The 13,718-nt window shown below is 41.8% G+C and overlaps 1 protein-coding gene across 1 annotated transcript in view; it reads left to right on the top strand.

The window, feature by feature from the left end:
• Nucleotides 1–13,718, top strand: part of slc12a2 (solute carrier family 12 member 2) — a 67,609-nt gene that overhangs the window by 27,123 nt on the left and 26,768 nt on the right. Inside the window, exons 4-14 of the mRNA XM_084046597.1 lie at nt 30–125; nt 4,212–4,351; nt 4,960–5,070; nt 5,363–5,471; nt 5,658–5,785; nt 6,811–6,895; nt 7,544–7,716; nt 7,971–8,078; nt 8,636–8,759; nt 9,448–9,549; nt 13,327–13,482. Coding sequence (XP_083902723.1) covers nt 30–125; nt 4,212–4,351; nt 4,960–5,070; nt 5,363–5,471; nt 5,658–5,785; nt 6,811–6,895; nt 7,544–7,716; nt 7,971–8,078; nt 8,636–8,759; nt 9,448–9,549; nt 13,327–13,482 — 1,332 coding nt within the window. The remainder of the gene's footprint in view (nt 1–29; nt 126–4,211; nt 4,352–4,959; nt 5,071–5,362; nt 5,472–5,657; nt 5,786–6,810; nt 6,896–7,543; nt 7,717–7,970; nt 8,079–8,635; nt 8,760–9,447; nt 9,550–13,326; nt 13,483–13,718) is intronic.

Consider the following 13,718-nt stretch of genomic DNA (forward strand, 5'->3'; position numbering starts at 1 on the left):
ACTTGTTCTGTCCGTCTTCCTTTTGGCAGTGCTGTCCTGCGTCATCGTGCTCATGGCCACGGTTGTGACCACCATCACCGGCCTGTCCACCTCGGCCATCGCCACCAACGGATTTGTTCGAGGAGGTATGATGCACCCATTGTTATAAAGCCCGCGTTAAACCTTAGTTGCACACAGGTGTCACACTGTAAAATGGCAGATCTGCATGCTCATAACGTGCCCCCTCCTCGACAGGGAAACGTATTTATCTGTGCCTCAGCACAGACTGATGTGGATTGAAAGCGTAATAGGCTCTATTCACAGCAGCCATATTATCGCTTCCTTCACAGGTGTTACCAGTGATACTAATGAAGGCTCTGTTCCATTTAGTGTAGCACAGTAGTTCTCAGATTTTTGAATTTCAGATTTCCACGACCCCCATAACTCTCAGAGTTACACACCCGTGGAGTGTTTCCAGTGAGCCAACATGCACGATATCAGCACCCTGACTCTGTCTGACCAAAATGGAACAGAGCCTTCATTAGTATCATTGGTAACACCTGTGAATGTCTTATAATATGGCTGCTGTGCATAGAGCCTATTGTAAAGTGCAGTGGTGGCCTAAAGGTCGGAGGAGCGTGATTGTTCAACCGAAAGGTTCCCGGTTCGAAGGGCCAGCACTTAACCCCACCCCCAACACCACTGAAGTGCCCTTGAGCAAGGCACTGAACCCCCAACTGCTCCAGTGGAGCTGCTCAGTGGCTGACAGTATAAGACTAAGGTTTTACTGGTCAGCTCCCAGGTTTTTTTTACGTGTCTGACGTGAATATGAAGCAGGGCTTCTTTGTGAAAAAGATAATTTGTTCTCAGCGATCCTCCTCTGGGTAAATAAAGTGTGCATCTGCATTGTAAACATGAGCACACAGAGACCAGTAGTCTTTGCGATATGTCTGTCTTTCCACTTATAGTGACGCTGCTCACACAGACTGGCAGTTTATCCATTTTATTTGGACATACGCTAGAGGTTGTTGCAAGGCATTATGGTCTATGAGCCACTGGATAAGTAGAGGTTTGTCTGAAGCACTGTTTCCCAAACAGTGGGACCCAATTTTTATGGGTTGTGAGTAAATATCCCTTTTTGTTTCCTATAGAAAATATATATTTTTAAATATTTAATTAAAAAATAATAATAATCATCAATTTTAAAAAATCCCAAATGTTTGCTTAACACATTGCCTGCCAGAGTTTTTTCAGATTTTTAGCTGTTGCCTGCCAGGGTTTTGCCATGTTTTTGGTACCTGTTCGCGTAGCCACAGATTTTTTTCCTCCAGTATGATTGATCCCCAGATGGTTTCTAATCACAGATGAGATTCAGGTGTGGTTTCACAAATGTCAACGAGGTCATTTTGACCTCGTTGACATGTTTGGTTGATGTTTCAATATAGCTCAAAAGCAGTAGTTTTAAACCAAAAAACAAAGTGAATTGTTTGTCCGTTTGAATTTTAACATTGAAGTGAATGGAGCAGCAAATCTTCGAACATTTTTAGCTCCTAATCTGTTCATAATTCGACAAGGGTTGAAATTATAAAAAAATGCAAAAAAAAAAAAAAAAATTTATGTATATATACGTCTTTGGCAGACAACAGCTGATAATTAAAAGACGTATATATACGTCTTTGGCAGCTAATGTGTTAAATATTGCATAAATAAAATATATTAAAATAAAATAAAAATGGAAAATAATTTCCAAAAAAACATAAAGGTTTTAGAAGTAGTGAAAATGGCAGATCCACAAGCTTGCAACCCTTTGTGAGCTTGTATCTGCTATTTTCACTAGTTTGGCTCCCGGCCAAACGTCTAATTTCTCTTTTGGGTCTTGAGCAAAAAAAATAGTAACCGCTGGTCTAAAGCAATGGTCCCTACATTACTTTTTTTTAATTTTTATCCATGGAGCAGCCCTTCTTATATTTGACAAAAGCTGAGAGCTCTCACACACACACACGGCCTCGTGCCCCCCAGTGATCTTTGGCGGGGACCCGGGCTGTGAAACACCGCTCTAAAGGGGTACACGCTGATAGAGAAAGACTTTTCCATCTGTCATCAATTAAAATAATATTATCCAAGAAAATTCTTCCAGGGGTCTTACGTGCCCTGTGAAAAGCATAAATAAGATCATTATGACATTTTAACTGGCTGAGCGGGCATTCTTTCTACCCTGCACCGTAGTGGAATATATGAGCTCACTGGGTCACAGCTTTTATGCTGCAGCACTGTGCATGGACTCCGCTTTGTCCAAAAAGAAAATCTCTCTCTCTCTCTCGCGCATATTTCCCTGTAAAACATAGGTCTTCAAGTAAAGAAGCTGCAAATTCACTGCTCCTTTTATGCCCCAGGGTTTCGGAGGACATAAAATGCCCCTTACGGTAACATTCGGTAATTGAGGTTTAAATGAAAGGAGCGTCAGTGATATGTTTTGGCAACTTTCTTTGTTAAAGTTAAAGCTCTATAGTCTGATAGTAATCATTGCTATGGAGTGTTTGTCCAATAACGAACGGGTGTCCTCGCCGAGAGACGGGGAGACCCCAGTTACTGAACAAACACTCTATATTTAACACTTATTTCAAAAGAAATAGCACTTACCGCACCTTGAACAAACACTATATCAGTGGTTCCCAAACATTTTAGCTCGAGACCCAAAATTGAAATTTGATCTCTGCGGGACCCAAACTTGTGAAAATAGCCGATCTGCAAGCTGAAAGTGTGCCTTGAGTCCATATCTAACATACAGTAATGCGTGTGTTTCAACAGTAACTTGTGAAGTGGTGCATATCAGACTGGCAAGATATTGATTAGTAGGCCAATGTAAAAGTTGACAATGCATTGAGGTGGATTGTTTCATGCAAGTCATCTTTTCATTGTAACCTCAGGGTGCACATACAGCTGTAAAAAAAACAAAAAAAACAAGCATGTTTTTATTTACCAAATGCATGCAGTTTTAATATAATTCAGCAAGCGTTTCAAGTTATGGCCAGCTCACTTGATCGAAGTCAGTATGGACCTCTTGAAAAATAAATGCTCTCCACCCCTGCTCTAGCTTAAAGATTGTTCAAAATAACATTTTGTTTACAAAAAAATAGTTTTCAGTGAATAAAATGTACATTTTAAGTTATGGATTCCAGCTTTAACTTCTTCTTGAACTTCGTCTTTTGCATCGTTTTTTGTTTTCTTGTCTCTTTTTTCACGGGCCCTGATAGCTGCGACTTGATTTGAATTCATACATCCTTGTGGTGCACAACTTTTGCTCGGTCACATTTTCGCAGCTGCTTCCTCCCTGTCATATTAAGTCATGTAGTGTCTAGTATTTTCTCTATTCCAGGGGTCTTTAACGTTTTTCAACCCAAGTACCCCCTAGCTGAGAGAGAGATAAAGCAGGGACCCCCACTATATACATATATGTGTTGTTACACTTTTTCATAGAGTTGTTTGATAGCTCGATCATCAGTGTTGTGTTGGATTCATGTTGCATGTTGCATCTTCATGATTTAACCACTTAGTAGACTTGACCTTTCACTCTGTACTTGGTCTGCTCTTCTTTTCATTCTACACCGACCACTTTGCCTCTGTGAGGCGTTGTGAGCTTGTAGATCAGCTATTTTTGGCTAAAGATCTCCTCATAATAGGGATGCTAGGCTTCAAGTGGTTAATGTAAAAAGAAAAAGAAATCCTACCACACAAAGATTTGGCGGCCTCCCTGTAGTAACTCTGAGGACCCCCTAGGGGTCCCGGTCCCAGACCCCTGTTGAAGACCCCTGCTCTGTTCCATTCAGAACGGCAACACGCTTCTCACATGACTTCTGGGCCAGGTGTCTCTGTTGTTGTGCTTGTAGGACCAGGGTGTCCCACATGTGTTTTCTAACCGCGGGGAGCTAGAATCGCCGCTGTATGGCTCGTCACCCGACGGAACACAGACGGCTTGTGTTTTGCAGCTTTGCCCCCCCCCCCCCCCCCCAATAAAGATTTCAAGATAAAAAATGTTCCCTCAAAAACAGCAGAGCTTGTAGATCTGCTATTTTTTTGATAGCCCAACACTAAAATCTAAAATGAAATGTTCAAACGTCAAAAGGATAACACAAGAAAGCTAAAAGCTTATTATTTCCATCGATTATTTCCAACCTGTGGCAGCGCTATACTGTATATTGCAACTCTTATTCTATGTCCTTGATGCTTTTCAGGTGGGGCGTATTATTTGATATCGCGAAGTTTGGGCCCTGAATTTGGCGGCTCCATCGGTCTTATCTTCGCCTTCGCCAACGCAGTGGCCGTGGCCATGTATGTGGTGGGCTTCGCTGAGACCGTGGTGGAACTCCTGGCGGTAAGTTACTACTCCATGCATTTCACTTCTGGGTGTGTTTCACTTCCTATGGTGCTGCCGGGGGCTTGACATTGAATAGTCAGCGCCTATGTGACGTACTGTATCTAAATTGGGGCTGTCACGTTCATGACATTTTACTTGAAGGTTAATTGTCACAACAATAATTGTTTCTTTGGCTTTTAGGCTTCGTAAAAAAAGATTTCACAGGGCGGATATGTCAAATAAATAAATAAATGAAATATAAGACACAAGACTGACATATTTAATAACGACTATCAAAAATATAGTAGAAATGGCTGATCTACAAGCTTGCACGTTGTGAGCTTGTAGATCTATGAACATTTTTCAACGTGGAAACAATTACCGTACAGTAAGACAACTGAATGCTTGCTCATTCTATCCACTGTTATTAAATAAATAGTAAATAAATGAGTTTCTACACACCTCCGTTGAGTGGAGCGGGGCCATGTGAGAGCTGAGACTAGCTCTTCATAATAATAGAGATGTATGGAGAAAGTTATTAATACACGTGTTCAGGAGCGTTTTGCATCGGAGTGCAGTTTTCTGTTTTGGGACGGTTTCATTCCCCTATCGTTTCCCTCCTGCAGGGTGTAGACGCCGTCATGATGGATACCACCAACGACATCCGAATCATCGGCACCATCACCGTCATCCTGCTCCTGGGCATCTCAGTGGCTGGGATGGAATGGGAGGCCAAGGTACCAGCCAATGTTCAATGTTTCACAACGGGGGGTTCCTTGAGGGTGTTTCAGAGTGTACCCCCAGCTAAATGATTGTTAGTTATGTACCAAGTTGACCCTTATGTGCTCTGACGGTGTACAAATGGAACCAAATGGATCTCTACGGGTCCGCAACTCTTGACAGTGTACAAATCGAACCAAACGGACCCCTACGGGTCCGCAACTCTTGACAGTGTACAAATCGAACCAAACACGTTTGGTTCCATTTGTACATGACGATTATTCTAACACAATGTTGTGGTGTCTACAGGCCCAGATCTTCCTGCTGTTTGTGCTCCTCACCGCCATCGTCAACTACTTCATCGGATCCTTCATCCCGGTCAAGTCAAAGGAATCACAGGGCTTCTTTGGCTACGATGGTACGGCCACCATTTTCTCAACTTGATCAACGTTTCTTACAATAAATGCAGGGAAACCGTTCAACCGATCGACTTCACAGTTGCCATGCGCGTCTCAGACGACTGCTATTCATGCTATTTTCAATTTGTCCGTTGTGTTTATTTTCTTTCTAATGATCATGACACCCTTCTGCTTGCTTTTATCAGGTTCGATTATGATGGAGAACATGGGTCCGGATTTCCGAGACTCGGAGACTTTCTTCTCTGTGTTCGCCATCTTCTTCCCCGCTGCCACTGGCATCCTGGCAGGTGCCAACATCTCCGGAGACCTGGCTGTAAGTAGAACGTCACCAGCATAATCGTGGGATATTCATTCATGGGTCTTTGTTGGTGTCTAGGGCTGTCACAAGCATGACATTTTACATGAAGACTTTGCAGTGTAGATTGTTGTCCTAGAAATAGCACATTTGAATCGAACTGGGGTTCTTAAAATTGAAACCTTGAAGTGGCTGCCTTAGAAGAATATATTTAGTGTTACACAGATGGATGATGGCTGCTGTCAGCTAGGGCATTCACGAATAGTGATTTTTAGTATTCGAATTATTCGACCTATAAGTATTCGAATATTCGATTAATCGATTTGATTATAAAAACTAAAATAATAAAAAAATAAAAAATAAAAAAAATAAAAAGTTTTTTTTTTTTTTTTTTTTCAATGACATTGATGACTAGACTCAAGGAATGCGAGTTGACGTCACACCAGAGCTCACAGCTGCGTGTCTGCTGCAGAAAAGCCACTAAAAAAAAAAAAATCTAAAAAAAAGAAAAAAAAAAAAACCTTTTTTTTTTTTTTTTTTTTTATCGAATAATCGAATAGTGGTTTGATAGTCAAATAGTCGGTTTGATAGTCGAATATTCGAATATTCGATTATTCTGTTAATGCCCTACTGTCAGCTTATAGAGATAATTTTTTTTTTTTTTATCGAATAATCGAATAGTGGTTTGATAGTCAAATAGTCGGTTTGATAGTCGAATATTCGAATATTCGATTATTCTGTTAATGCCCTACTGTCAGCTTATAGAGATAAATTAAGATGATTGAACACAATTAATCAGTTATACATATAATATAATACATACAGTACACTTTGGTATAAAACTCAGTAGCATCAAACGCTGTTATAGAATGCATTTTTCCCCATGTATGAGCGATCTGATCCCTTGTATGTTTTATAGGTGATAATCCAATATTTTTTTGCTATTTATTGTACAACAATGTATAGTGCTTAGGTGGTTAACAAGAACTAATAATAATAAGAACTCATAATGACCCGGTGGATGTTTGGATTTGTACTTGCAGGACCCACAGCTGGCCATTCCCAGAGGAACCCTCCTGGCCATCTTGATCACTGGTATCGTCTACTTGGGAGTGGCCGTCTCTACAGGTAACACTGCTGCCACACGCATGCTTCTCAATTCGCAGGGGGTCCAGGACCCTTAGGGGGTCCTCAGAGTTACTACAGGGGGGCCGCCAAATCTTTGCGATAGGATCATTTGTTCTTACATGTACCACTTGAACCCTAGCATCCCTATTCTGAGGAGAACTTTAGCCAAAAATAGCCGATCTACAAGCTCACAACGCCTCGCAGCGCGAGGCGTTGCAAGCTTGTAGATCGGCTATTTTCGGCAAAGAGGTTTGGTGTACAGGGAAAAAAGAGCAGACCAAGTACAGAGTGAAAGGTCAAGTATTGACGGTTCACGTGGTTAAATGTCTTAAAATACACATAAACATGAATCCAACATACACTGATGATAGTGCTGTCAAAGTCTATGAAGCTATCTATGGAATCTATGAAAACGTTTAATCTGCAACACAATAGAGTAGACAAGAGTAGACTAAGCATGAACTCTAGAACAGTGTAGTGCCTCAAAGAAACTAGGATACCAGGTAAAAACGATGAACCTAAATTTATCTAAGAAATAAACCTAGCTGCTAGCATTTTCTCCCAGCAGCATTTAAACCTATACAGGATTTTATTTTTTTATTTGACAATGCAAAAAATCACATTTCTTTCTCTCCTTGGTTGACTCAGGCTCGTGTATCGTGAGAGACGCCACGGGCGTTGCGCTGAACGAGACGCTCAGCGGACAGTTCCTCGCCAACTGCACTGACGCAGCCTGCAAGTTCGGCTACGACTTTTCCTCATGTCAGCCGAAAGGTTTGGGGCCCTCGGAATGCAAGTTCGGACTCCAGAACGACTTCCAGGTATGGGATCGCAACGCAGGCCAGACAGACGTAAATTGAACGATCCGGTTAGCGTTGTGTTATGAAGCATTAAATAGGAATAGTGTGTCAAAAATATTGGAATTGGTCCATTTGTTCCCACTCTTCGTTTGTGGTCCAAATAATCTAAAAATAGGGCGCAAAAAAGTAGCGGTAGCGTTTACTGCTGTGCTGTCTCTGGTGCCTGAATTTCCCCCCCGCGGGATCAATAAAGCTATATATCCATCCATCTACAGGTGATGAGCGTGGTGTCTGGGTTCGGCCCCATCATCACAGCAGGAATCTTCTCCGCAACGCTGTCCTCGGCGTTGGCCTCACTGGTCAGCGCTCCCAAGGTTTTCCAGGTGCGTCCATATTGTGTTACACGGGTGTTAATTTTGTCGACTAAAACTATGACGAAAAATTACTGCCTTTCAATGACAAAAACTAAATAAAAACTGAGATGTCATGACTAAAACAATATATTGACAATTTCGTCAGCAAATAAAAACTAGACTAAAATGTCTAAAACGTAGGAGATCCAGTAGAACAAAATAGCAAGTCATTTTATGTTTGGTTGCGCTCTGAAAATAGAAGATCTACAAGCTCACAACTCGTCACACTGCGACGCGTTGTAAGCTTGTAGATCGGGTATTTTCAGAGTGTTTTTCGACAAATGATGCAGGCATCGGTAATGTATTTATTTATGTATTTTAAAATGCCGAGTCTGGCAACGTCAGACCTTGACGCTAGGAACCTGCAGCATTTGCTATGGAGCGGTACATCCGTGGCTTTATTTTTGAACTGAATTCTGAGAATCACAGTTCTAACAGACGGATGTCTGTCTAAAAGACTACTAAAATGAATGTCACACAGTATGATTTTAACTCTGTGTTTCCCCCCCCCCCCCACATTTGCGTAGGCACTGTGTAAAGACAACATCTACCCAGGTCTTAGCATGTTCGCCAAAGGCTACGGCAAGAACAACGAGCCTCTCCGAGGATACATCCTGACCTTCTGCATCGCCCTGGCCTTCATCCTCATCGGTATGTGACCAGCTTCAGCGCTCCTCTCCTCTAAGACGCTTCTCAAACCTTTGTCGCGTTCTGGACAACTAGCATCATTTTTTAACCCATTTAGACCTGAGGCCGAGGCCTGAAGCCTTCTAAATCCTGACCTAAGATTTCTGAAAAATATTTATTCAAAAATGTACAAAAATGTATGTTGCTTTATACTGAACATGGCAACAAGAACCCCAAAAGGGGTTCCTGGATTGAAAGGTAAAGTAACATAGGGGTTCCAGGTCTAAATGAGTTAAACAATCCTCAATGTCCAACCGGGGTTGGGATCCTTTAGGACAGTGGTTCTCAACCTGTGGGTCGGGACACCCAGGGGGGTCCCCACATCATTTTGGGGGGGCGATCCCCAGATGACAGGGAAGTGACAATTTAAGGACTTTTAAGACCTTTCTAATGCCTCAAAAAAGAAAGTAAAGAAAAAAGACCATTACTGCATCAAAAGTAATCGACAAACTATGCTATAAAAACTGGTCAAACATTGGCCAAATTGTCACATAATATAAGGAGGAGGCAAACGTGAGGCGTTGTGAGCTTGTAGATCAGCTATTTTCACAATATTTATCTGTGGAACTAAGTCAAAATCACATTTTGCAGTGTAAAAGGAGTTTTAAAAGGAGGTGTGGAAGCCTAATCATGAATGTTTTTCTTCTTTCAGCGGAGTTGAATATAATCGCTCCCATTATTTCCAACTTCTTCCTGGCCTCCTACGCTTTGATCAACTTCTCTGTGTTCCACGCCTCTCTGGCCAACTCACCAGGTAAAAAAAAATGACACGCATTTCACTCTTATCTAGTGAAAACTCTGTACATTAAACCTTTATCTCTAGACATTATCTGTATTCATGTAAAGACAAATACAAAAGAATGGCTGACGGATAAAAGCCTGATTTTAAACGTTGTCATACGAACACTGTCACGTGCCAAAAATAGCCAATCTACAAGCTCACAATGCGTCAGGTTGTGAGCTTGTAGATCTGCAATTTCGGCGATGGGAGGTGATGGGGCCTGAAAGGACATTAGACCGTTAATTTTTTTTTCCCCTCATCTTTCAACTTTGTCAACTTGCAGAACAGCAAGACAATATGTCAATATCAGCCATAATAAGTAGCCATATACATATAGTTGATAGATATAGATATTTAAGCAATATTCTGTGAGGTGCCGTGTTTATCGGCACCACGGCGGTATTTGTAGTATAATATATCTCACAGCCTTGAGTTAATTGCTTTCCTAAGATGGTTGCCAGCGATTGGCAGGCAGATTCAGCCCTAGATTAAACCAAAAATGTTTGTTGCTAACAAAACCCCTAGTGTAGCAGTATGTTAACCTCATTGCACAACAGAGAACTTGTTATAATTAGTGATAGCTAGGGGTGTGCCGATATATCGTCCCGCGATATATCGCGATACGTTTTCGCGACGATATGTATCGTTTTGGGAAAAAAAAATATCGTTTTTTTTTTTTTACAATCATAATAATCAGGCATGCAAACGGCCCCGAAGTGAAAAGAGTGACAACATGTTTTATTTTCGGGTCAGGTGTCATACTATTTGGATTCAAAACGGCTATTGTAGCTGAAAAGCTACAAGTTTGCATGTCTGAATAATGCAAAAACAGAATTATTTGTTTGCATTTTCTTTTTTTCTCCTCCATATATTTTCATAATAAAAAAAGTGCGTATCGTATCGTATCGAAATCGTATCGAAGTTGTGAGCCAAATATCGTATCGTTTCGTGAAATTAGTGTATCGGCACACCCCTAGTGATAGCAAAACAATACCTGTTGATCAGCACTATGAAAGTGTATCAATCAATGTATCCATCAGTCTGATACATATTGATGCATTGTCATGGGTCTACTTTTAGCATTATGATTGCCATATATCATCTCTTGTCGGTCGGAAACGTCATATTTCCAAACTATTACTTTTCAGGATTCAAATAAAAAAACGGCAAAAGTAGCAAATCGACAATCTCAAAACGTGTCGATTCGCGCCGCGTTTCCAGCGTGTGGATCTGCTACTTTTTAGGGAGTTACTTTACGAAAAAACACAAAAAGTTAAAATATGGAGAGGTTTCTGTCCACCGATATAGTTCCTGTCCACCACCGTGGTCTCTAGTTGTTGGAATCCTCCCCTCCATCTGGCTTGGCCTGGCTCTCCAACCAACACAATTGGAAGGGAAGCCGGGCAGAGAGGGCGATCTCTATTAATGTCTTTTTTTTCTCCTTTGCAGTCCTGTCTAAGGAAACAAATGGCATCCACCATTCATTGTTACATTTCCTATGGTTTGAACAGCTGCCATGTGCATAACTGTTATCAAATGATTTAAAGAGATGTGTGTCTGTGTGTGTGTGTGTTTTCTCCCTTGACGCCAAAGCTCTTGAAGAACATCAGGTACAAAAAAATCCTCCACGCTGATTCTGCTTTTCCTCCAGGCAGTTTAATACAGTAAATACATAGACACAAATGGTACGCCACTTGATAAGATTGCTGTAGGCAAAACCGCCTCTGATTAACCCAACTTGATTGGCTCTTGAACCCCAAATCTTTTCGTACCACTTCGGGTCTAATCTCCGGCATCTTTTGGCGAGTTGCAGAGCCAATGGCCCGATTTATACTTAGTTGCGCGCCGGTGTCATACATTGAAAATATCGGATCTACAAGCTCACAATATGTTTCAGTGTGGTGCGTTGTTAGACTGTAGATCGGCTATTTTTGGTGCGTGACGGGAGGGCACGGTCACACCTAACTCTTCTGAAGCTTCACAGCGTTCACTTCCATTCTATGGGAGCAAGGGGGGGCGGAGTGTCCCACTGCTGCGTCCCGACGCAACGCTTTACGCTTCCAACGCGTCTGAAAAGTTTGACATTGTTGAACTTGAACCGGGCGACAACCAATAGGCTCTATTCACAGCAGCCATATTATGAAGACATTCACAGGTGTTACCAATGATACTAATGAAGGCTCTGTTCCATTCTGTTCAAACAGAGTCAGGGTGCTGGTATTGTGCATGTTGGCCCACTGGAAACACTCTGCTACACCAGTGGGGTCTACAGTTGGGGTCCAGGGACCCTCATGGGCTTCCAAATGGTCCCTTACAGGTGTGTAACTCTGAGAGTGTACAAATGGAACCGTTCCATTTGTACACTCTCAGAGTTATGGGGGTCGTGGAAACCACTGTGCTAGACTAAATGGAACAGAGCCTTCATTAGTGTCATTGGTAACACCTGTGAAGGAAGTGATAATATGGCTGCTGAATAGAGCCTATAGCAATTAAGCGCTGCGGTTGACCCCACTTGGCAGCCATTTAGCTTGTAGTGTTCGTTCAGTTAGCCAAACACTCCAACATAAGTCAAAGGAACTTCCCACACCCCGAAAGACAAAGTTGACGAGCCTGACTCCTCGGCATGCATTGGCTACAACGCTTCTGACACAGATGTGTGACCGTGCCGTTATCCTTAAAGGCAGAGCTCGTGGATCTGCGCTTTCCTGTGGGGGCGCGAAATGAAGCATAGTATAAATGTGGCACATGCCTTAATAAGAACGTACCATTTTGTGTCTGTGGCTTGTTCTAGAGCGTATCATTGTGTAACAGTCCAACTTGTTCATCATGTACTAAAACTCCCACTAGTTTAGTTCCTGTGGTTCCACCTGAACAACGTGCTTCTTACTAGATACCGGACGTCTCTTAACTGGTTAACTCTTTAATCAATGCCCATATCCATACTCCCTTTAATAAGCGCATTATTTTAATATCCTAAAATATTCAGTAACATCACTTACAACTGTTTTTATTATTATTGGAAATGTATTTCTTTGCTTTTGAAGAGTTTTCAGCGTTTGAGATTCCAGGCACCGACTGAATTTAGTTTATGTTTGTCTTTGGTTTGATGAAGGGTTAGGGTTGGTAAACGTGTTGGGTTTAGATCCACATGGGTAGCCCGCTGTTGACTGGGATTTCATCCCAGTCTTGTTTTAGTCTTTCTGCATTAAAATATTCAGTACTGTAACATCACTTACCAATTGATATTTATTTGTTATTGGGATTTTTCCCCCATTGTTTTCAGTGTTTGGGATACCAGTCACAGACTGAATTTTTGTTTATAGTTTCTGAATTTGGTCTTCTGTTTGAAGGGTTAGGGCAGGTTCTGTCTTACGTTTCAGATTTGTTTGTGGGGGAACATCAATGAAGTTTCCTTTGTTCCTCAAAGTTCTTATTCGTTTACCAAATATTTAGGTTTTTTATTTAGGGGTGTCCTTCGACACATTTGTTTTTCTTTTCTCCAGAGCACAGGAAAAACGCTATGCTGGAACCATCAACAGCATGACGAGGAGCTGAACATCTATTCTGTGCTGAGCGTTGGATTACATTATTTGTGTGTTTTTAGATGAGCGCCTTGCATTTTCAGCAGGGATAAAAAGCTTTTGCATTGGTCGTTTTTTTTTTTTTTGGGGGGGTAACATTTATGATGATATTGGCGTTGACACAGTAGACGTGGCATGATGTAACCTCTTCCTAACCGCAACCCTGCAGGATGGCGCCCCAGTTTCAAGTGGTACAACATGTGGGTGTCGCTGGCGGGGGCCGTGCTGTGCTGCGTGGTCATGTTCGTCATCAACTGGTGGGCCGCCCTGCTCACCAACGGCATCGTCCTGGGGCTCTACATCTACGTCAGCTACAAGAAGCCAGGTAAGGGCTGCAGCAGAGGCCATCTTGGATTCGCCTAATAATATTGAGGTTCCTTTCGAAAACGCACTGTATCATTTGTCAGCCTGTGTGTGTGCTGTAGGCTTCGGCCACATTCGATAATATTGGATATCACAGTATTGCAGAAATATCGCAAAATGTCTAAAACGTTATGAATAATATATTCATATGAGCTATATGATTTCATACATCTTGCACAGCCATAAACGCTGCTACTG

This window comes from Gymnoscopelus microlampas (assembly GCF_963454915.1).
Source record: "Gymnoscopelus microlampas genome assembly, chromosome: 21".
Lineage (NCBI taxonomy): Eukaryota > Metazoa > Chordata > Actinopteri > Myctophiformes > Myctophidae > Gymnoscopelus > Gymnoscopelus microlampas.